The sequence below is a fragment of the Odontomachus brunneus genome, unplaced genomic scaffold (assembly GCF_010583005.1).
Source record: "Odontomachus brunneus isolate Ranch 3 - 2012 unplaced genomic scaffold, Obru_v1 Obru_scaffold_183, whole genome shotgun sequence".
NCBI lineage: Eukaryota > Metazoa > Arthropoda > Insecta > Hymenoptera > Formicidae > Odontomachus > Odontomachus brunneus.
In genome coordinates, this window is record NW_022639633.1 from 567,658 (window position 1) to 593,450 (window position 25,793).

The 25,793-nt window shown below is 38.2% G+C and overlaps 2 protein-coding genes across 6 annotated transcripts in view; one reads left to right on the forward strand and one right to left on the reverse strand.

Annotated features, from left to right (window-relative positions):
• The window catches only part of LOC116851640 (arrestin domain-containing protein 17-like), an 8,630-nt gene extending 6,646 nt beyond the window's left edge, over window positions 1-1,984 (reverse strand). The window contains exon 1 of the mRNA XM_032831265.1: window positions 1,663-1,984. Within this exon, the coding sequence (XP_032687156.1) occupies window positions 1,663-1,969 (307 nt within the window). The 5' untranslated portion in view covers window positions 1,970-1,984. The remainder of the gene's footprint in view (window positions 1-1,662) is intronic.
• Window positions 1,985-6,355: 4,371 nt separating this feature from the next.
• Window positions 6,356-25,793, forward strand: part of LOC116851648 — a 61,729-nt gene continuing 42,291 nt past the window's right edge. For 2 of the 5 annotated variants that reach the window (XM_032831278.1, XM_032831281.1), the window contains exons 1-4: window positions 6,356-6,628; window positions 8,263-9,569; window positions 11,690-11,833; window positions 24,826-25,021. In XM_032831278.1, coding sequence (XP_032687169.1) covers window positions 8,603-9,569; window positions 11,690-11,833; window positions 24,826-25,021 — 1,307 coding nt within the window. In that variant the 5' untranslated portion in view covers window positions 6,356-6,628; window positions 8,263-8,602. The remainder of the gene's footprint in view (window positions 6,629-8,262; window positions 9,570-11,689; window positions 11,834-24,825; window positions 25,022-25,793) is intronic. The other 3 variants (XM_032831280.1, XM_032831282.1, XM_032831279.1) reach the window with 2 other exon arrangements.

A 25,793-nucleotide genomic window follows, 5' to 3' on the forward strand; every position in this document is an offset into this window, starting at 1 on the left:
TTCGTCTTAAAGATTTCAACGTGAACAAAAAAGGAAAAAATCCTAGAAATTTTTCTCGGAGAACAAATAATCTACGAGATGTGCAGTTAAACTTATGTGCGCGAGCGACACAGCTGCCTTATATAATACATTTCACGCAAAGTTCAATGTCACTTGATACGTATCAATAGATTCACAGATACGCATAAAGCATACGCAAGTATTGCGCAACCGGTTACGGGTATGTAAAATTAGTTGCAAAAACCGTGAAATCTCTATCGTGCCACGATATACCTTAGTAATGTAGCAATTTAGTGAACCACCGTATAATTCTGATCGTTTCTTGATAAATTTATTTTTAGCTTGTTTACGAGTCTTCTGAAACGTGTATATCATGGAATACGTAAAACATACAATTTCGATGTACGGAAAATTATTGCATACTAATTACATCAACAAAGTATTATTGATCGTCATAAACTCGTCGATAATAGATCTCTGGAAAATGTTCTGCAGTATTTTAATATTATTCAAAGAAATAATGATATAACATAATGACAATACGGCTGGACATAAAATTATGACTCAATTATTAAAGTGCATCCGGGAGTTAGACTATTCGAGTAATTGCTTGCGCGACGATAAGACGTTACGCCTGATAATCGATGTAGTGCAAATCGATATTTCGTGCTGCATTATAGCGTTCGGTTAACGATACTAGACGATTTTCAGAACAAAATTCTTTTTTAATTTTGCGAGTTTATAAGTTTTTCAAAATATTGCTTGCAAAATAGGGCGAACTATGTGTATTCTGATAGAAATACTAGTGCACAGGTAGAGAACGAGCTTGAATGTTGGTAGCGTGTCACGTTTCGCACATGTGCTCCTGGTATACATTGCGAGATGACGTCATACTAAGCGACTGACAGTAGCGTCTTCGTAGCTGCTAGATGCCCTCCCCCATTGTACAATAACCGGAGCAATCGCTCAGTTAATGAAAAGAAATTTCATGTTTGATGTTTTATCCTCTCGATATAAAAATAAAGATAAAACTATCGATAAGATTTAATGTAGCGTGACATAAATCACAGGCTATAATTATACACCTGTTTTGCCATATAGAATTGTTTGCTTTAGAGAAAATTCAGAAAAATTGCACGTGAATAATTTAGAAATTACTATGTAAAATTATATATTGAATTACCAATACCCTGTGTATTGAATTTGACGATTTAGTGTTCCAGAATAATTAATTAAAATTTGTCTCTTTCTTCCGAAAACCGTAGAATATGAGACCCTCAAGCTTGTTTACTCGCACACCCACTTTCTCATTCATCTTCTCACTCATTTTTTCTTTTTTCCTTGCTTAAACCAAATTAGTCTAATTTTGCCTATTCGCAATTCCGTTTCGACTCGACGGTGATTCAACTCGTGTGCAACTCAGTAACCCAAATTCCTTCGTATCTGGAATTCCTCCTAGGACCTCCGAGCACACCCTTGCACAGCACTGCTTCAACACTGTCACGCACTTCTACGCACGCACACGTACACGTTTCAACGACGGGACGCGTCGTTGGCGCCCGACTTCGCTCCGGCGCGGCTCCTGTCACGCGATCGCTCGATACTGCTCGATCACGAAACTCGCGCATGTCCGTACAGCGACACGTGCACGACACTATTTACCTCTGATAGTCTTCTCACTGGCCAGATTGACGATGACATTGCCGGTAACAACTTCTCCGGGCGCGTAAGTGGCACCAGGTCGGTCGAACTCGACGCGAAATGTCCTCAGCGATGGCATCCTTCTTGAGGACTGCGTCGAGATGTCGCTTATCGATCGAGATGAGGTAGCATCAATCCTGGGCAGAAGACGTGGAAGCATTCCGTGACTAACGGAACGTCTCGACTCGGCGTCGGTACCGCGTGTTCTGACCGGTTGCGTTAGCAGACCGACGCCGGACGTTGAGCATTGAAACGTGGGCGGACTCATATTGGCACCCCACCATAAACCTCATTAAAGCATGCTTTTTCTGTGACGGCATGATAGTAGTTGTAATCTTTTCCACTCAGAAAATCCTTGTTATTTATTTCCGGGCAATTGCAACGTTCGCGTAGAATGTCATTGTGTGTAATTAATGAAAAAATTCGATTTGATTTTGGAGTCAAATTCCAAAATCAATGTTGCATACCATGAGAACAAATTATTTATTAAAATTATTTCAAGTCAAGTAATCGTCATTACTGAGAAAAGGATACTTGGAAATTTACTTGCGGGACATAAGATCTTTTTATGTGAAATAAAGTTTATTTGCATAAATAAATTTTATGTCCCATACAGATAGATTTTCAAATGCTTTTTTCAGTGTATCTCTGATTCTTCGTTAGAGTTCTGGTTTTATGTGTATATTTTTATTGCAGAAAGTCATCTCGAAGAATTATTGACAGCGAATTTTTTAATTTATCGAATGTTAGTAAAGTAGATTTTTCGAGCAATGTATGTATATATTATGTTCTGATACGGATATCGGGAATCACTTGAAAAATTTGAAGGAATACTCGACGTATAACATAAAATATCCCATAGAAGTGTGTATAGTTTGTACGATTTTTTTTTTTCAGGAGAGAGAAATTTAGATATAACTGCATAAAAGATAAAGAGAAGTGAGGCATATCATGTTCTGACGCTTGACGTTGCTCTTGACGAGATCTTGATAAACGAAAGGCTGTTGATTTAGAATATAATTTCGCACATTTTTAATACGGACGTATATATCTCAATTCTTGTTCGATTCCAGCGCGGAGATATAGAGGGGAAATATCTGAGTCATTCAAAAGCAACCCATTCGGTACCTATTCTTTAGTTTCAATGAAATGTCAAAAAACGTGAGTCACAATTTAGTATATAACAGACGTCACGTATGACGTCTGTTATTACGAGATATAAATATGATTCTTTGAAACGTTGTTGTACTTCGAAGAAACAATTTGTTAAGTACAAAATATGTACTGAATGACGTCATACGCAAGTACGTTATTACATAGTACATCGTGATGAGGTAAATATTATTAATTTACTAATATTATGAGGCAAATATTATTAATCGGCCAAAATCGTGGAAGACAAATATTATTAATAGGTCGAAATCGTCGATTAATATTTGACTTTATTTAAAAGTTAATAAAAAAAGCTTTCCTATCTATAGTAAAAATAGACACAACGTATATAAATAGAAGTAAAGTGATTAGATGGGGTTCGATATGGAGAGAGAGAAACAATTTATGTTATTCCCATTGGATATGCTGCGAGCGAAATGTCCTATGTCAAACCGTTGGAAATGCATTACTTGCGCAAGTGAAATATTTTCGTTAAACGTACTAATGATGAATCGATGTTACTTGGAAACGTGTCGCGTGTCACGCGATTTTACGCGGCTTTATCAAGTCGACAAATAAACGGCAAAAACGTCACTCAATCGTGTTAAACGATTACACTGAAATAGTTGAGAAAATTAATGCGATAAATTATCGACTTTTTAATTTGGATCACCGATTAAATTAATCGATGATAAACCAACAGAATTGTCAACAGTAATTTCCTATTGTGCAATTTCTCATCCATTAAAAACGGAAAAATTAATTTTTCTCTATATTAGCAAAAAAGAGTAGGCACTACTTGAATTATAGCAATTTGAAATAGCTGTAAAGAGAATAAAAGAATTTTCTTTTCTGTTTTAATACAAATGTATGCTTTACGTGTACTAAATGTGCACTTTATTGTGTATGCTTTACTTTGGTAATTCTGACGACCGAGTTTATCATCGATTAGATTACTCAGATTCTCAGAATTTGGTGAAAGATATAACGTCTACAAATCAAATAATTCCAAATCGTGTTGCTTACATGGTAATCTTTCGCATTGCTGAATGCTGCGATACTGAAGTCGCGCTGTACGCTTTCGCTATCTAGCGGATTCCAATGTTACTAGCTTCTCATGATACGATATGAGACGATATCGTCTCTCGGACGATATGAGAAACATTATGATTTGAAAGCATTATAGGAATGCTGAAAACTTTATCGACTAAATGATGACATTTTTCTGCAAAGTTTACGTCGTATTGGTTATACAGAATTGCAAATGCTTTTATGCAATAAAAACATGTGCAAAAATAAATAAAAGCATTACTCAACAATGTGATGAGAACAAAAAAAAATTTTTAAGTGTAAAATTTTGAACTCTTTCAGTAAGTATAACATTTGTTTAATCTAAAAGTTTCGCAGCTTGTATTGAAAGTTTGGATGCTTCAAACAGAAAAAATTTGAAGAACATTGCTGTATCTTCGGGTCTAAATTCAAAAGTTTAACAATATTGGAAAAATTTGCAAAGAGACTTGTACATATGTGCGTGATTAGGTGTGAACGGTGTGAATGATGTGTACCTTTTCATGATATTTTTACTGTATATGTCCGCTATCTAGTAGTCTTTGGTGTCACTAGCTTTACATTCACTCCGATGATATCTGACGCGAAAAAATCAATACGTTATGAACAAAGTACATAATAATTTTTTCAATTTATTTTCTTTCAAGCGGATTTACTTGTTTGAGACAAATAAGTTATAGAAATTCCCTTTGCGACAGATTGATAAAAACGTAAACTAGTAACATCGAAATTTATCTTTAAATACTGTTCAAGTCAGTTCGTCAGTTAACACATTCTAAAGAAATAATATTTCTTAATTTATTTTTATTTATTATTAAATTTATTTATTATTAAATTTTATTAAATTATTATTTTATTAAATTATTATTTTATTAATTTATTATTAAATTTATTATTATTATTAAATTTTTTCTTTTGTATTTTGTGCAAATATTCCATTTTAAATAAATGACAAAATAAAATTTAGAAACTTATTTTATATTGATTTTATTGATTTTTCTCACTTCTCCTTTTGTAACTTCTCTAAAAGCGTAATGTATGATGGTTTTAATAAAATTTAATATTTTTACTTTCCCCTTATTATACAGATATTTAACATTCACCAAATTAATAAACCGAATTTACAACATTTGTAGGATCTCGACTTAATTCTTGGTAAAAATTTACGTGTTTACGGGCAGTGATGTTAATAGGTGAATTTGAAAGTCAATCTTAGAGACTGACGAGATGGCCAAATCAGATTTCTGTGCGGCAAGAGTCTACGTCTGCTTCACTAGAGTGCTTTACTAATGATTAAAGGCAGAGTTATGCTCGGTAAATGGGTTTGAACTGACATTAGAGGCAAATATTAGGTTCAGGAACATGTAGCTGTATGTACTAAACGTCTACCTGTTGGACTTTGTTGGATCGGAGCTCGACCACAAGCCCGCGATGTCTCCGTGGGCTCCCTTGGCGCAAGTATAAACGCAATCTTGTTCGATAGATTGATCTGCTGCTATCGACAGGGGATGTTTCAAAGGCTAGGAAAAGGGTTGAAGTTAGTTACTAACTCGAAGACCGGTGCGGTTTATTAGAGATCTGATGCCATTATTAGACTTTCTATTTCGACAAGCACAGGCGAGTGATTTATTAGTTGTATGCGTAAGTTGTGTACAACTTCTTGCTTTCTTTAAATTCCGAAAGGTACACTGAGAGAAATTATCCGATAAAAAAAATTAACAAACGGATATTTCTGATCAAAATATCAATGAATTTGTATCCGCGATTAGGATATCTAATTAAATTTAACTGAATATTTCCGATCATAATAGTATTTTATCAGATAAACCGATACAAAAATTATGAATTGATATTTCTCATTGAATGTTTCCTGATTGGATATAAAAATTTAACAGAAATATTTTGACTATATAAAAATATCTGTTTGTTAATTTCTTATTAAATAATTTCTTTCAGTGTATGCTTCTATGCTATTAAGTAATTCGTAGAGATATCGGATATTTATAATTCGTCCCAGGCGGTTATTAACTCGACAGCTTCGTAATGACTAATTTATGTTATGATTATTTAATGTATTAGCTTCTAACATTTGAATCTCTAAAAGTTATTATAGAGCAATGAAACGATTGCGAAGGATTTTCATAATTGAAGTTCTCAACTATAATTTTAACACAAGAAAAGTATCATTATACATATAATTAATAACATTTTGTTCAATTTATTATAACATAACGTTTTCATTTCTGAGATCTGTGGAGATTATTAATGTTACGTGTCGCGGGCGAATTGAGGCTGCCGAAAGAATACGGGAGAACACAACGCGAGCACCCGAGCCTAGGCTACCGCGAGAAGGGTGGGTTTGTGGCGGACGGGAGGCGGATGCGAGGGTAGCTTGTACACCGCGACCCCTCAGTAGCGTGCCGGCCATCGCTGAGGTGGTTTCTCGAGTATCGACGCCTCGCGCTCTCCTCACGACGCAAAAATTCGGCTGGGCCCAACGAGGGTGCTCTCTCCGGCTAAAGGTTGCTCTCACACGACCGGTGCGAGGCCTCGTGTTTCGCCAGCTGCAGCCGTTACAGGGAGATCGACGGCGCCGTACGACGACTTGGCGCAGCTAGACAACGTGACGACGTTCTTCGCGACGACGATCAACAGGTTAATCCCTAGCTGGCTAGCTGGAGTATAGTTCCGACCAGTAATCTCTCGCGTACGTCCTATCTGTTTACTCGCAATCTTGTCTACACACCTGTCGCACCATCATTTATCGTCACCTCCGATATCGTAAGGCCGGTAGGCTCAGCGTAAAATATCGTTTGTATGCTGCTGTGTTGCACTGTGCGTAAAATGGCTGTTTCGATAATTTAGTGATACTTTTTTTTTCACGCAACATTCTTCACGGTGATAATATTGTACCTTGTGATGATCTTCTTCTGCGTTTTAGCGAACGGTCAGCGGAAATTCGATGAAAATAGAAAATGTATTTATAAAAACGCTTGCCTTCAGCAAATCTTGAGTTTTTTTTCTCGGATGGGCGTTTCTCAGAAGCAAGCTTACCGCTTTACCGCGCGAGGTCACGTACTCGAGAAGCTTGTTTTGGGTCGAATAGCTGTGTTGGTGAGGTAATAATTCAAAGTGCTTCGAGCTTTTTCAATTTTATTCGGATCGATAGACGCGTTTCGCAAGCACCCGATCGTGAACTTGACATAGGTGCGTTTTAACCCTGCGGTTATAGGTCACGCGTTATAACACGATGGAATCGTATGTATTCTAGTTATCATCAAATAATGGAGATCGAGATGGATTGGGAATGAATTAGCGGAGACCGGGTCTAGATGGCTCCAGGGACATATTGCTTATGTGCTTTTTTTAGTTTTTATTTTGAGAGAAGAATATATGGATACAAAATCGCGAAATGTTCCTTTTAGAACATAAATGTTCTTTTCCCTGAGTTTCATTAAAATCTGGAATAATATTACAGTTAAAAAAATAGAACAAAAAATTGTTTTAGTAATAGCAAAATAAATTTTCGAGCATCTCGAAATTTTGTATCGATATTCGTTAGTGAATAAAGTTAAGCGATGTTATTAACTAGAATGAAATTGTTTATAAATGTATAATATACTATGCTTTGGATAATAAAGATAATTTTCATTTATAAAATGATTAAAATAGAGCAAATGGGCGGACGAGATAAAGTTGATCCATAAATAAAGGTCGGCAGGAGGGCTGTAAAGACTTTTTGCGGAGATCCTGGAACTATTAATCAGGATACATATTTTATACGTCACTGGGCAACTGAACCCAAACAAAATGGCCACGTTGTTGCATGTTTGTATTTTAGTTATTACAAAACAAAATATACGGTTAACAAAATCATTGGGAGCATTAACATTTAGAAGAAGGTTATCTTTGTTACGTTTGTACAGTCATCACAATCATAACAATTAGTTGTTTGAGAAATTATAATTTTAAAATTCTGAAACATAGGACATTCAACCCCGGTTTCTCTTAATTAAAGATTGATCGAGCCACAAAATTTTCTGTTCAGTTAATCTTTAATAAAGAAAAGCCGGGGCTTTAAGAGAACGTAAAACGATCACAGGAATAAAACTCGGATATCTCTCTTTACGGATCTGTCTGAGATAAGTTTGCAAATACGCGCAAGTTTTCCCGGACAAATTTTCCGTTCTCTCTTGATTTTTGACGTACACGACGAGACGTTCGTATCATAAGTATTATCGTGGAATTTGGTCCATAAAACATGTAGGAACATATTAATTGTAGTAATGTAGTAATGTGTTACAACTCAATTACACACCATTCAACTGAAATTTCACGCAGACATAACTGCGTTGTCGCGGTCGACGGGCGAGAGAAACCGCAGTATCCGGAGCCACAGCCACCCCGAGTCAAGCGCACTCGTGCCGCAACATCTCGCGACCTCGTAGATCCTCGTGGAGGTGAAATCGAAGCCGACGGCGGATCCGTTGAAATGAGAACGGCCACAGCTGCCGTTGTTGGTTACAGGGCGATTTACGGAAGCCCCTGAAGATCGTTTCTGTGACACGACAATGACAAAGCCGCAGGGCAACCCTCGATAAACCTGAGCCGGGATATCGTGCACGGGAGATAACGCGATCCGGTAGAAAGGCAAATTCATCAGCGAGGTCCGGCTTCGGAGATGGCGACCAACAGTCCCGGACAATCGATTCATCTCAAGTCCCCGAGGAGTCCGAGGCAGCTGCCGGTTTTACCTCGCCTCCAGCAAATGCCGATCGCCGAGCAGAGGGGCTCGACCCGCGGCCAGTCGCTGACCAAGTCGCCGGGCACCCCGCTGGTGTTCGAATTTCCGCCAGAGTATTACCCGGAGACACCCAATACGACCTTCGACTTCGACGAGTTTGGGCGCGCCGGCGAGCTCGAGCAGCAGCAGCAGCAGCAACGCGGGCCCAGGAGTCCCAGCTACTACGCTCGCACGAGCCCGCGCAGTCCCAAGACGCCCAACAACAGCGAGATCCTGCACTCACCCGGACGCAAGTCGCCCATCTTCCAGTTCTGCGAGCCGCGCAAGAATCTCAAGCAGACCGCGAGCTACCCGGCGTCGGCGACCTCGCCGATGGTCGATCGCAGTAGGTCGGTCAACTCGTCTGTTTACGGCCAGAGGAGCCCGAAGCCCTTTGACCGACGCAGGAACTCGTGTTTTGGCCTGACTAGTTTGAAGAGTCCCATGTCGCCGACAATAGTGACGCCGGGTTCGCACGACGCGACCAGTCCGAAACTGGATCTCAATATGGAGCTAGATCAGAAGAGTGTTTTTAAGGAGATCAGCGGATACAAGGGCAACTTTAGCGCTAGCAAGACCTCTTCTTTGGAAAGCTCCTTCGGTGTGCAGGAGAAGATCGTCGAGAGAGCCGGCGATCGCTCGAAGAACGTGAAGATAGGCGGATACTTCAACAAGAGCCAAGGGTGCCTGGACCAGGCCGGTCGAGGTTATCGTAAGGGCTCGAATGGATACTCAAGATATAGAAGGGGTGACAAGAACATGTCCAGGCGATCGACCAGTGATTTGACGGATATGGGTGACGCTGACACCGAGATTACTCTGCTTTCTAGCCCCAGGAGAAGAGGTTCTATGAAGGGCGGTCTTGGTGAGTAGTCACTCTTCCCTTTTTCTCTCCGTCTATACAATTTCATCTCTTCGCCCATTTTCACTCCTCCTTCGCCTGTTCTCCTCTGCTCCCTCATACCTGGAATGTGGCTTCAACGGCAGCGCGATTGGGCAATAAACGACGGCCGATTTCGAGAGGCACAAAATGTTTGCTCTCCTGACGAGGGTTAGCACGGCGCTTGGAAGAACTATACTTCGACGCTGTGGCGTAGTCTGTATTAAACATATTATATATTAAATATGTGGCGGGTTGTGTAAAAAGTTGTTTCGGATTTGTCAGGTAAAGTGGAAAGTGTGTTTGTATTTTTATATTCGTTACTTATGAAACAACGTATGTATACTTCTGATCTATGACATATTGCCATTCTTCGTAAATGTTGCTTTATAAAATTATAACAATACAAATATACAATCGCTTTATTTCACTTGAAAAATTCGCAGTTACTTATTACACAACTCAATATAGGGAAACGTGGTCATTTAACAATTTAACAATTTACGATTTAACATCTGTATTCTTCATATCCCGTTGCTTATTAACAATTGTCATCTATCTACCTTACTGACTTTATTTAATTAATTTACAATCAACAAGAAAAAAATATTAGTTAGACTTAATTAAATTAATTGAATTACGAGTTGCCTTCAACCATTGTGCTTTCGATAAAAACATTTTTTTGCTATTAATTGTATCCTTTCCGCAACTCACACGTATTATATCTAATGTCGTGGCATATAGCGCGGTAATATCTCTGATAAATCTAATTTCAATATTAATGGAAAATGCAAATTATCCCCCGATTTAATATGGAGAGCAAACATAAAGGATATATTTTTCCGCGAGGCGTGACGATCGAGCCTTTGTTACAATGGCTGCGTCGATTGCGATGGCAACGAGAATTACATACGGCACGTGAATAACCCAGCCACGTGTACACGCGCCGTTGATAATTGGCTTCTGTGGAAGCGAAATTTGGGATTTCAGCGTGATGAAACTCGTGATGAAACTCCCTTGATGAAAGTCCACAACGTAGGTTAATATTGTTGTACTGCAAGCTTTGCAATTTACGCTTTAGTATATCCTCGCACAACGGACGCACGCATACATATACATGAGGTCGCGCTTGATAATCGCTTTTCGTGAAGCCGCGGTGCGATCGACGTCGCGCGAAAGCGGCGGATCAAATTGGTCTATCCTTTTTTAGTTTCAGCCTCCTTTTCCTTCCTTTTGACTGCTCTTTCACTTTTATTTTCTTTTTCCTCCTCGCTAAAGTCTCCAGATCCCCTCTATCGCATTTTTATTCACTTTTTCTGTCTCTCACTCTTCGATACTGTAAGCTCTCGACTGTAGCGAGACGAAAGGGTATACCCTCGGGACTTAATTCTCTGCTTCTTTTCAATCATTGGCCATTCGACTTTCATTAAAACGGCGAGTATATACAGTCGCGCGAGATCTCGCAAATGCGACGTGCGGATTTGCGAATTGTCACGCATGTACGTGTAGTCACGTGGATATTATTTAAAATCGATCGATCAGAGCTTCCTGTGCAGCGTTTGTTCCATGTAGGTGCGACATGAGGGAAATTAAATCTGGATTAGATCAATCGGGGAGATGACGACGCCTCGATAAAATATTTCGCGCAGACAGACGTTGCTGCGAGATCCATTCGCGAGCGACATGTATTTCTCGCGAATACCATTTTAACCGCGGGAACGCTAATAAAAGAACTACACCATCAACACCAGGGGAGCACTGTTGGGAAACATTAATCCTGAAATCCGCCCGTTATGTCAGTCCGCAAAAGAGACTCCGCTCTCATATTCGCCGTCATTGGGAATTTATTCGCGGGAGATTCGCGGTTCGTGAAAATTTAATGCGCGCAGAGCCAATCGATCAGCGTTTCCTCAAACGCTGTGCGCTACTGATGATACGTCTGCGTGTCTGTAACTGTATATACACGGAGATGGTATGGCGCACATCGCGATGCGGTTTACCCTATGACGATCCCTTTGAACGTTCTATCCATCCTGCTATGCGAATTCGCGAGGCAGGGGTTTTCACGAGGCCCTCACATGCGCGACTGTGTGTATGTGTTACAGCCTATTTGGCGTCGAGACGCGGCTCCCGCGACAGTCAGTGCTCCAACATGTCCAACGTCAGCAACGAGGACGTAGGCCCGTTGAATTTCAGCGCACATCCGCGCGGACGGCAACGGAGGACCTCGAATTTCCTCGAGCTGCCAGGTGAGTAATTCTGCTGGTTGCATTCACGTATCTATCAAGTCGAGCCGAAGTCTCTTCTCGGCGACGAAAACTCGCGAATCGAAATAACACGCATGACGAATGATAAATGGGAAAAGAGGAGATCCAAATGTTAAATTTTCACGATGTCTGTATATGATTCAAGAATTACAGGCCGACATCAATTTTCACTGTTGTGGATAATCCTGAAGATTTTTGCTGTGTTGAAACCAAATATGCTATTAAAAATACTCCATCATGCACGTCAGGTTTCCAAGATATCCTAATCTAAAGGTACCAAGAGATGCCATTTTTAATTACTTTCAGATTAAAATAAATCTGAAACGAAAAGGCCAATTTAACCATTGGATTTTTCGATTTTTGTATATGATCGGGAAACATTCGATAAGAAATATCGGTTCGTAATTGTTTGGTTTATCTGATGAAATGCCATTATGATCGGAAGTATTTGATAAAATTTAATCGGATATCCTGATTGGATATAAAAATTGATTGGAATTTGATCGGAAATATTCGTTTGTTAATTTTTTATTGGATGATTTTTCCCATGTACGAATTCGGTATGAAAAAATATATCAAAACCACTTTTTACACTCAATAAGTATAACAAATACTTCATTTTTTCTCAATTGTTTTTATATCTGACTTATATCTGAATAGTAACTTTGTATACGTGATTCGATACTTAAAACTTCAATAAATAAATAGATATAATTTTAGATGTTTTATTTTTTATATAAATAAACATTTTAAATATTTCGAAAATTATGACATTTTTACCAGCGTGTGTTAAAGGATACAAAATTTTAGCATAGGTATATGAAGTATTTGTTTTCTAATTTATTGAATGTAATAATTGACTTTAATAGATTTTTTCATGCTAAGCTCAAATCTATTGGCTAAATTCGCCTATCACTTCTCGTTTCAGACTTACTTTAACTTAAAAATGACAAAAACTAGTCTTTTTGATACTTTTAGGTTAGAATATCTCGTAAACCTGACGTAATAGAGCAGTTTGAACAACAGAATTTGATTTTAGAATGTCAAAAACTTTCAGGATCACCTGTACAGGTCTGAAGGTCAGAGCAAAAGTGAAAATTTGTCTGTGTTATTGACGTGCTATTAACAGTATATTACGCTGCGAAGTAGAGGAGTTGTAACACTCTTATGCCCCTGATTTGACGTTTTGTTTTTATTTATCAACGTTTCGATGTTGGTACCCGCTCGCAACTCGAATCTTTGATTACGACGTTAGCGATGCGAGATTACAATTCTGAACGTTAAGCAAAATGATTTGACCCACGGCCTGTAGTATAACTATAGTTCTGCGTGTAACTTGATGTGATATTGAGATTACAAGCGAAGCTGAGGGAACGAGTAACGAAATATTTTCGTTACTCGTTCTAATTACTTTTCTTACACGTGGTGAATTATTATGTAAAATGTTGCATAAATGGCGAAGAATCCACGGGAAGAACTTTCTTGTTGTTCCACTTAATTAACGTTACTTTCGCATTCTTCCTCGATAATATCGCGTTCCCGTGCAACATTTAAGATACTTCGTAGCCTCTGACTAGCGAGAAGAAAACTTTCAGTGCGATTCTTTATGAGTATTCTCTTACACTATACTTTACAGAAAATTACACATTTGTAATACTTTGTTATATACCATTCCTTACAATTTCCTTTCCTACAGAGAAGTTGTTTTCGCGATACCTCTGACGTGATTGCCGGATTATAAACGCAGCTTTTCGCAGACCTTAAACTCGTGTATACGTCCGTTTTTCGGAGGCGGCAATTTCACCTGGCAGACTTTTTCCGTGTATTTGCGCCGTACCTTATCGAAAGCGCTGACGTAGGCAGTCGCGTTTGGCCTGGTTGAAACTTTGAATGCATAGTTCGCTCGGGCTCGGAGTAGGGTCGGCGACAGTGAGATAAACGCGCCCTGCAGGTTGTTGTATCGGGTGGTAGTTACAAATGCAAAGTTTGTCTTATGACACACATACACATACACACATATAAAAACAGAAATATTCGCACCTTTCTCGACAAACTACATGGCAAAATTCAAGCGCGAACTCAACCCGGTAGATCAACGAAAACCCAGACTAAAGTAGATTTTTGATTTGCAATTTTCGAAATATCGTGAACAAACACGGAAAAATGTTAATTACATTATTGTAATTTATTATACACGGCGGATTAAGATTAATTAAGTTCGGAGTAATTTGAGAACGCGCACGGTTTCTGTGACTTGGGGCTTTTTAATATCCGTAGCGGGATAGAATTGACTTCGCTCGATGCAAAGCGGACAATAGCTCTCATATTTGAAATCCAAATACGTACAGTGATCTGCAGCATCAATCATGGTCTGATGTTTGTTTGGCGTGTCGACTAGTGGCATTGCTGTTGGCGTGTTTACTGACAATCGCGATGTATAAATAGCCTCAAACGTTCGCAGAGTGTGTGTAACTAATGAAATTATAGTAATATATCTCTTAATACGCACGAGATAAATTAAGTTATAGTAGTAATACAGCTAATCCTCAGATACACGAGATCTGGATGACTCTCTAGAAGTATGTAGCTCATATACTTCTTTTAGCATTTATTTGGGAGGAACTATGGATCGCGAATGGTCCTTTTAGGGCATGAATACTTTTCCCTGAGTTTCAATAATATTAGAATAATATTATCATTAAAAAGTTAAAGATAAAACTTTAGCCCTTTTTAACAATTTTGTGTTAACGTTTTCCATTGTGAGTGAATAAAGTTAAGTGACGTGTAGAATGAACTACCTAGAATGAAGTTAAGTGACATATAGAACTATATATATGACTACCTAGAATGAAGTTTCTTGTAAGTGTATGATATTACTGCTTCAGATAATAAAAGTAATTTTCGTTCATAAAATGATTGAAATCGAGCGGACGAGATAAAGTTAGCCTATAATTAAGAGCCGGTAAGAGGACTGTGCTGAACTCTTGTGGAGATCTTGAAACTACTAGGATACATATTTAACTAGGATACATATTTTATATAGCCTTCTTATTCTATGTAACTGTGTAACCAATGCTAGGACAAGATGGCTACATTGCCACATGTTTGTGTATTTCGGTTATTACAAATTAAAATATATTGTTAACAGGATCGTGGCGCGGATTAACATATAGAAGAAGGTTGTCTCTATCATGTCTGTTTATCATGTGACAGTCAGTCACAACACGTTGTTTGAGAAGTTGTAACTTGAAAATTCTGAGATATGAAGCACCCTCTCTCTCTCTTTCTCTCTCTCTCCTATCTCTCTCCCCTCTCTCTCTCTCTCTCTCTCTCTCTCTCTCTCTCTCTCTCTCTCTCGCGCTGGTCTCCTTTATATTTTTATATCCCATTTTCGTTTTTTCCCTTAGAAATACTTCGTCTCAGTAACACATTTTGTTCGATTTCGCTCGTTTGCTCGTCTATAACAATTAACGATTAATTACACATCGTTATGGGCTTCTGATAAGTTATACACATCGCACGCTGTTTGCTGGAAACATAATGCTTCTGTCTGTTTGTGTAATCCGATGTATCGATTAGAGTTCATCACTTATTTTCCAACGACCGCCGACCAGAATTGGTCGTCGATATTTCGCAGCAAACACACTACTGAATATTATTATTTGCATTCCGTAAAATTCTGTTGCGCGCATTTATCGGACTTCGCAGAATAAGTTAATATAACTCATCGTCGAATTTTATATATCGCGTCACTCTGCGACTTTGAAATTTTTGTCTCAGCAATAAAACGTAACGCGTGCTCCTGCACTCTTTCACCTCCCGTTCGCTTATCGCGCACTCGTGCTGTGTGAGTTCAAGGGGGAGAAACGCAGAGAGAAGGAGAGCTATTCTTGGCACAATATACTGTTTATTTCTCTGATCATATTACATTCAGAATTGTAGCAGAACGCGGCGATATAGCGTGACGGCGATATACACTGACGTTAATGTGATATTTGTTCTCGTTTGCGCGACCCGTCATTATATTATTGCCTCGCGCTGATACGTCATGCAATTTTAAAGCGACCTTAATAATCGCCATTTTCACAATAATCTCTTCCCAACTGTGATGAGTCTGGTAAAAGGTTACGGCATGGTACCTTATTAAATGTCGCTATCGAATGTAAACGTAACGCGCGTGTCGAGCTCCTTGTTCGACAGCAGCTAAGCGAAATAGTCGGACGTTAATAAACTCACACTCACGCGGGAGTTTCAGCGTGCGACCTGTGGTAGACCGTGACGACGACGTGTTTGTCGCACACGTCAAATTTATAGACGTAACGAGTTGATTCAAAGGTGTTAAGGGCGTCCGTCGTAACTATCGCGGTAATTGGTCTCTAAAGATGGCCTACTTTCGAATCACCTCGACCCTCGAGGAGATTTCATTCACGCGAAATTCCATCGCGGACTTTTTCTCTCTCTCGCAACGGCAGAGCGACGAAACACCCGTGCGTTTGTGCATAGTCTCAGAAATGGGGTGTACGTAATCTGAAAGTCCTGTGGTTCTTCATTTCTCGCGGCATCGTGAAAGTTGACTCATTGCATCAGTACCACTACCATTACCACCATCACCATCACCACCGGTGTCGTCGGTGGCGAACGGTTTAATTAATCGCTCACTGTATTTGAAGTTTAAGGTAGTAATATTGAGTTTAATATCACGTGCACGAAGTACGAAATCAATTTCGCTTAGTTAAATCCCTCCGCCAGGGAATGCCAGGTGTCTTATGAACAGGCTCCAATTATATGCCAAACGGCAGAACTACCTTAACGCAAAGTGTAATTAAGTTACTCAAGTAAATATCTCAACTGTTTAAGGATGCACAGTCCCAGCAAAAAGTCACTGGAAATCATAAATACGCTAATATTTATATTTTTTGTATAAAAACATGAATGGTGTGTATACATACACGCATAATATACGAAGACTATTCGAAAATCGATCTTCGATTGGCCGATAAAGAAACAAAAATAGAGAAAAATTTTAGTACATACAAATGTTACCTACATATCCACATTACTTCTCTACATAGTCACCACCCAAATTAAGACATTTGTCATACTGTGGCACGACCTTTTGTAATTTCTCGTCAACAAACGGTGCCGCCAGGGTACTCAGTCAGTTGTTGATTTCATCTATGAGCTCCTTGTTGTTTCGAAGCATTGGGTAGCCAGCCAAGCCTTCATCTTGGTAAAGAGATGGTAGTCGCTCGGCGCCAAGTTTGAGCTATAGAGGGGGAGGGGGTGGTCGAAAATCTTCTAAACCAACGAGAAGATCATGGATAAAGTCAACAACTGAACGTCGCTTTTTTATTTCTTAGACATTTTTTCTCTCGATGTACGGTTGAAAAATCTTCTAATAACCTTGTTACGTTTTGCCCGTTAAAGTTGTTCCGTCAGTTATAGTGTACTAACACAATTCCCCTCCGATTGGTTAATTGTTTCCCTCGATTCGCTATTAAATGATGATACTTTTGATCATTTAAAGCTGAGTGCTTTTCAGTATGCGCGCGCCTCTTCGATTAGTTTATAAATCATTTGCGCTGAATGGCTCGAGAACTCGCGAGTGATTTAAAGTTCTCTTTAAATTGACGGAAGTAATTTAATTTGCTGGGTTTTATCCTCGGACACGCACGAGCTGTTCGCGTCGCAGACGATCCTGTCTGATCGGATATGCTATCCACCGTCGCACCGTTGTAACTTGGAAATCGCATCAGACCATCGGATTACCTAGGTACCCCAAGCAGCCGCATCAACGCGCCGGAAATTAATTACGTGTCTCCCTCCTTTGTTTAGTAAATACTTTTTACAAACAGAATGGCGTTCCGTGACGCGTTATCGTCTACGTGAGACGAGGCAAGTCGCCACGTGACAAGGAGAAATAATCTCGTTAATATATATTTATTATTAGTGACTTTACATATTTACGGGGTGATATTGTTTGATTGTCGTTCACGAAATGGCATAATTCTGGAACTGAATAAAGTAGGCATAAGATAGTTCAAGTAGAAGAAGACGATGCGACGTAAGAATTTCAGAGAACCGTGAGTTTCAAGAAGATCTGACTTCTCTGTGAGAAAGTAAAGGATGTCGTGGGATGTTGAAAGTATAGGTAGAATCTCAGGATGTAAAGGAATTCACGGATCCAAGGATTCGATGAACATACAGGGGCTTTGATATTTGAGAAAATAAAATATTTTATATACGGTGATGTGGAGGTTAAATAAAGAAATTAAGAATTTGAAGCTATGAACTTTTGCGCTCATGATTCGTCGGTCTGCGACGAATATTCTAAAAGGAAAGTGCATTTTCGTGCTGCGTGAAATACAATACTTTTACTGTTGTAATGGAATAAAGTAAATCTCAAAGAGATTTATGTGTCGCTCTCCGCGAGAATCTCCAACGGATATTTTCAACCCTCCGTTTAATCTCTCGTTTCCATCGAAGCCTGTTCTATTATTCAGCATCCGCCGTGAACCCTCTTTTTTCCGGGATTGGATTCCAGTGGAACAGAATTTCGGCGGATATGGGCGCACACGGGACCGCACTTCTGATTGCGGGATTTTTTTACATACGTGCGGGATGAATTCCTTTTCGGTGTCTGTGTTTAATATTAGTCTCACAGCGAAATGCGAGCATGCGAAATATACGCGAGAAAATGTAGTAAATTAGTGAAATGCCCATGCTCAGACTATATATCATTAAACTACTACAGATTTTTGTAGAAAAGTCAAAATTGGCTCATTTTAGCAACTAAATGCGTGAAATTCCAAAGCGTATACTAAAAAAAATTGTGTGTTAAGCACTGACAGGAGTCTGATAGACTCGCAAGGAAATAAAAAAACTTATTGCTGTTTCATTCCCGTTTAAGCATATACACATCGCTTACATCTATCTTTTCTTTCTGGTTCGTAAGATACGAAATGGTGACAAGGAAAGACATTTCGCATACTTTCTCAAATAATTATCAAACTTCGAAATATTTTTGTAGGTCTGTGTCAGTGTTTAAGAGTTAAATTTAACGCATTTCACATGCCTCCAAATTTGTCGATTCTAATTTTTGTGTTAATTTAACAGAAAGGAAATATGTTGACGAATGACACAACTTGTTCGCACACTGTACGTATAAAGTACGTCACCAGGAGTCAATAAATTGTTATTTTAACACTTAGAAATGGTTAACACATGAACTCGAACACATGAAGAATAATTGAGGCAAAACGAAATTAAAAATGGTAGTTTTTTATTTAACGCAAAAATTCCTACACGGATTGATTTCAACACAAATACGAGACGTTCTTTGCCGTGTGTGTTTATTGACTGGAGCGTTTGTTCTGAAAAATCTATTTACGTTTCGTCGTCGAGTTTACTCGACCATATTATTATTATTCCTGAATATTAACAACGTGACGCGCTCATTTAAATTGCATAGTGTAACATACGTGTTAGCGCGAGACGCGATGTAATTAATTTGACTAATTATGTAATTAATTTGTGTGTTTATACGTACGCGCGTGTGAGCTTTCTTTTTGAGGCGAGTCGTGTATACATCGCTATTTGTACGCTATAGTAAATGGCGGAAAGTCTGTTATTTCGGACGAGCTTTCTAACTTTCAACGACCTCATTGATTAATTAGATATTCTCGGCGGAACTCAGAACTTCTCGAGTGTCCTGTCGACTGTAACTACATTAAAGACTGGAGTGTTCTCGTCGGTGCGTTCTGGCCTACAAGCACGACGTGCGATTTTAACAGTTACAAACTTTTCGGTATTCACAAAGGTGAATACGAAAACAATGTTACGGCGTAATTGCAAATATGAGACCGATATCACGGCGAAACTTTTCCGAATAAAAAGCACGTTTCGTCGACTAAAAGCATACATAGTTAAAAAGAAACGTAATATGTGTATACGTAACAACTTTTGTGCTTAATTAATTGAAAATGCAAGTTCTTATTAAAGAAGAAGATTGCTTACGCTAGAAATTACTCTATTTGCAGTGAGAAAAAATTATTTCCTGCTGATGCCAAGTCTTGTGTAACTCAATATGTATTTTGTTTATAATTTGAAACATGTACATTGTGTGTCAATTTATTGCATACATATATATTGCATACATATTATTGTATTATTTAAGGGCGAATGTAAGAAGAACATAAATTATAAATATATCTTGCGCATTGGCTACTCATTAAAATAAGTCGATATTTGATCGTTCGGAATATATTCGGAATATATTCGGTATATTATATTATTTCTCGTTCAACATTTACCGTTTAACATTTATGCAGATACGTATCAAAGCCCGTGAACATAGCGGGCATGAGAGTTTCAGTTTCATATAAGCGCGGTATTATTAGAAATTTCAACAGCGTGGCAGACGAGCGTTTTCCGAAGTATCAGTAGAATAATTTTATCCGATGGGAACAGTGCAGAAGCTGCCACGGAGGTAGGGCTCTCTTTCGAAAACAATCTTGATATTAAATACATAGGAGCGGTCTTAGATAACGAGAAAATTAATTATTTAAAAAAAAAAACTCGTACCTTATTCCATCACTTGATTTCGCCACTTGATATAATTGTTACACTTCGCGTAACTTAATAGGCACGATGCATCAAGGAAGTGGATGCAGGTGTTTCTGTATAACGACTGAGAACCAGCGATATATATGTATTATTTTCTTAATGTATAAGCCCAGAGAGAGACACGTGTCTTGAATCAATGCCAACGGCGCGCAGTAAATCTGTGCGAGTCGAACGAGAAGTCTTCGTCGTAAAAGCGCAAGCAGATGATTTAGAAAGAGTTGCACTTTCAACTTTCTTTGAGCAATAATTTAGTTGTTCTTATTAATATTAATTTCTTTGTTTGTGTCGCGCGCAAGAAGAGAAAGAAAGAAGGAGAGAGTTTAGAGAGAAAGGGGGGGAGAGAGGGGAGAGAGAGAGAGAGAGAGAGAGAGAGAGAGAGAGAGAGAGAGAATGAATAATAAACTAGAATGCATAAGGTAGGAAATATAGGACGGATAACTCGCGCGGTAAGGATAATAAACGATCCTGTAAATCATCTCGTTAAGGGCTAATGACTGGCTTGGTACGCGCTAGGTTGGTCTTTTCGACTCATGCTGTCATTCATTGGGAAAGGCGTGCAAATCGGAAACGAGTCTACTGGGCTCATTTTCGGTTATAAGCACGGACGATTTAATTATACTCGCGAAAACGTAGCCTGCCGACTGATCGATTTTTTTCTGTAAACGCACTTATTCGGCCTGACGGTTTGTTTTCACAGAAAAATCGACATCTCGAGTTTTAGAGAATGTGTATCGATTGGTTGATATGATTTAGTAGTTTACGATATTCTTTTAATTCGCAGCAAAATCTCAATTTTGAATGTAGATCGTTTCAGAAAAGCACGTCTTTTAGATGTGGATGCAACTGTTATGCCAGATATGGAGCATCTGTAATAAATATATCAAGGTATTGATACAATTTTAGAAATATTGACCGTTTTGTTCGAAGAATATATAAGTTTATAATTTATAGTAACACTTGAGGTGCATGTGTGTGTGTGTGTGTGTGTGTGTGTGTGTGTGTGTGTGTCTGTGTGTGTGTGTGTATATTTAAACACTTATCTCTTTCTGTTATCTGTAGGTGTCTATTAGATCAACGCACATATAAAAGATGCACAGATAAATGATACATTAGATCTATTAGATCATTAGATCATTAGATCTATTAGATCAACGCACATATAAAAGATTAATAAAAAAATAAAACATAATAGTTTTTTTGTATTTATAATATTGTGTATATATATATATATATATATATATATATATATATATATACCTCAACTTTGTCTCAAATTGATATTTATTACTTAGATAATGAGATAAATGTATAGAGATGAATCTTGTGCGACAAATAGTAAGTTTATAAATAGTCTCCTTAATACGCTATGAAAAATATATACGATAATAAATCCTATAACCACTTAAATAATATTTAATTTTATTTCGATAGAATTTCAATTCGAAAGAAATTTACAGAGATGCATGGAGACAAAACTACTGTTTCCTTTTTATATAAATTTTTTTAAATTTTACTATATTTCGAGTAGTACAGGAATAGTCAAGAATTGTCAGTAAAAGTCTACCTTGCTAAAGAGCATAGCAAATAGTAAATTCCGCCAAAATCGTAGCAAATTTTTTAATAGTATATTTTGATTCCTAAAATATAAGTAGCACGTATGAAATGAAAGAATAGAGGCAATTATTTCAGAGAATGTCGATCTATTCCTCGGTTACAAAATCTTACACAGTAATTTTTATTATAAAATTTTATCTCTGTGTAGGCGGAAAGATTGCGAAAGAATGTAATACGAAGTTATCTAGATGATAATATTTGGTTGGAATTTGTCTCTCTCTCTCTCTCTCTCTCTCTCTCTCTCTCTTTCTCTTTCTCTCTCTCTTTCTCTTTCTCTCTCTCCATATCCCATTTGCGTTGATATATTATTGAATTGGCAATTTAGATTTGTTTGGCTGAGTTTAAAAGCGTTTATATGCTCACGGGAATGTCGAATTGCGCATCCACGTCAACTTTTGTTTGCGTGTCGTGTAATTAAATTGATCGCGCATGTCGACCTATTAATTGTTTGATACAATTGCTGTTTAACATATGAATTTTGGACGTATTCGGAAAACTTCTATATCTGTGATGTGCGCGATCTGCTATCTGTACTAGTACCTGTGCGCCCGATTATAATTATGAATGTCGATTCGCACGGGATAGGATTGATTAGGGGTGGACGATTTGTGAAATTATTGTATATTACCAGAATGACGATCCACCGCTAATGCAGGGTCTTCTAACTGATTGCGGGACCTCGCGGTATATTCGTTATTAGAGCGAGGCTTCGCGGGATTTATCGGCAGCGCGTGGACGTTCGAACGACCCTCGCGGTAATTCTTCCCGGGACAAAGAGAAGCCGCGGCAATTTTTCCCACCGCCTAATCATCCAAGTCCGTCGACACGTTTCGGTGATAAATTATGGCGGGTGGGCGCCCACGCTCAAAGACACGCTTCGTCTTTGTTATCCGAGGGCGAAGTAGCAGTGCTTGAAAGAAAACGGCTCGCGCCGCCTCATTTGTATATACGTACTCTCGGTCTTACTTTTCGTTCTCGCGTTATTCCCGTTGTTTACACTTGCTCCTACATATTACTATTTCCTGGTCGGGTTCTCCTATCTCAAACAATGGAGCGCTCGCCTCGTGGTAGATTAGTGCCGATGTTGCGATTAATTAAGTTTCTCTTCTTTATGCACGAGAAATAAATGATCTTGGAAGGAAGGTAAAACCGCTAATTGCAATTAGCCGGCAAAAGTTGGTCACTTTTGCGATGCCACTTCGAAATTGGAAAATGACTGATTGTGTTTTATCTTGATCATTTTAAGGCGCCCGTTGATTAATATTTGCGGATCTTTGAGAGCAGTTTTAAGTCGCTGAAGTTACACGAGTCACTTGCTTTTCGATGAAAATCGGCTTGGCCCGTGTTTGGCCAGCAATTATGTGATATCGACTGCATTGGAACTGCATGCCGAAATTATTGCTGCGCGATATACAGCTCGACATTGAATCGATACCGCCTGGTAATGGAATTGAATATTTAACTCGACGATATTGGTTTAGCATCGTCGATTGTCGTTTATTTGACACTGTTGGAGGCGCTGTAATATCGTCCAAAAGTCGGCGCTGTCATGTACACCGTGGCCCAGGTGTCCACCTGGCCCCATTGCGCAAAGTGCAAACATCACGGATGATCCCGGCTAAGTGATTACGTTACATTGCATGGACAAACACGGCGGAATAGAATGGAAAGGTACATTTTGCATTAAGGGTCGGATTTTACAGGGAAAAATCTATCCACAACGGCTATTATACACGTAATGCAGATTAGCTGTCAACATGTATCGATTTATTTATAAGTCGAGCTGCGCCGATTGCGATTTTAACGAGAGCCGTTTCCTCGTACGAGCAACAAGGCTGCTATATGCTCTGAATTATTCTATGTAATCAATCTTAACTATATATTCCTGGAATTATACAATTTCTATATTACTTCTATTACGCAAACTTATCTGCTATTATTATTCTTCGTACATCTTGTCCGTGCCCAGAATACACAAACAATAAAATTGATAAGTATTATTATTAAATAATTTACTTATAGGTCTGTATAACCTATTACTGAAGAAGAAATTATGTTACATTATTGTTACATTATACTATATTTTATCAGTTACACATTATTAGTTATACTATATATTATTATATATATAATAGTTATACTATATATTATTATATATATAATTAATTAGTTATCTTAAATTATCCTGTATAAATTTATATAATATAAATTATTTATCCTATATATATATATATATATATATATATATATATAATCCTATATTATAACAGTTATGAATTTATATCTAAACAAGGTGTCTGACAATTTGTTGCGCAGTCGCGGTGTACAGGTAGAATTTATTAAACTGAATATAAGATTCCTCTACTATTTCGCAAACAACCACCGTGTGCTTGTGTATTAGGTCAAACTGAATAAAAAATTTGCCTACTATTTTGCAAATAAGATTCTACATGATGGGTGTATTATTAATTGTCAGACATCTTATATAATTAATGACATCTATAATCATAAATATTTGATTTATCGTCTCTAAGCGATTCAAAGGGAGGAGGGTAGAGAGAACATTTCATACTTCTCTGATCAGAGAGGTATTTTAAATCTACCACTGCCACATCGCTAAAGATGCCGGCATAATATTGTTATAATTTTCTCTTTTTAGCTCTATACACAGGTGTATTTCTTAGAAGATTGAATCACGTTATATTCGCTGGGGACTGTTTTTAAATTAATCTCAGTTCTCCGTTTTGTTACAGTGCCAGACCACATAAGACCCCGTGTGCACAGTCTACCGGAAAAAGCGTACAATCCCAGGGCCAGCGATGATCTCTACAGACTCAGAGCGTTCAGCATCACTCACAAGGGAGTCGTGAATCGAGGTGATTCCATTATTTCTCGACGCAGCAGGAGTAACACCTCCGTCAACAGCAGCAGGTGAGCAGCAGCGTGATTACGCTCTATGATGCCCAACGCGCGACGGAATGTATTAATGTTACCGTTAAATTACTGCTGCTTTTACTTTATCACCTCGCGCTTTCTCTTCGCGTGACATTTAAGCTGCCCCAGAGCACGGTATTTACGTAGCTCGAGATATGCGAGCATATAACTTGCAATAGACGATTCCCGGATTCTATAATATTACGCTATAAGTCGCCGGAAGATACTGCTTGGAAATTTATCAGCATATAAAATGTATAGCCTTCGCGTGAGCACACGGTATGTTATTTTGTGGGAGAATAAGCATTATATCGGAATTATTATTATTTACGGTGTACGTCGCGCACAATGGATTTACTCTGTAGCTGTAATAGTTCGCAGCTTCCTCACATTTCGACGTTGTCATTAAATTCTCGAGGAAGTAAGATTTGACTGAATAATTATCTGAGAAAAAGAAATGAAGGATTTTGTAGAAATTTCTAAATACGAAGTTCCAAGTATTTTACTTCCAAATATTTGCCAATTGTTGTTGCTAAAAGAACATTTTTGTCGCGATTTGCCCGCATTTGAACGCAGATAGGAAAAACTAGAACTATTGTAAATTTAAAGCGTTCAAGTAATACTTTCGTTCTATGAATATTTTACTACTACGTTATAACGATCAGTGTTGGTGATTACTTGATTAAAATTGTTACTAATTCAAAGAGTTGGTGAATTAATAATTAAAATTAATCAATTGTCATATATATAATCATAAATAATTCAATCA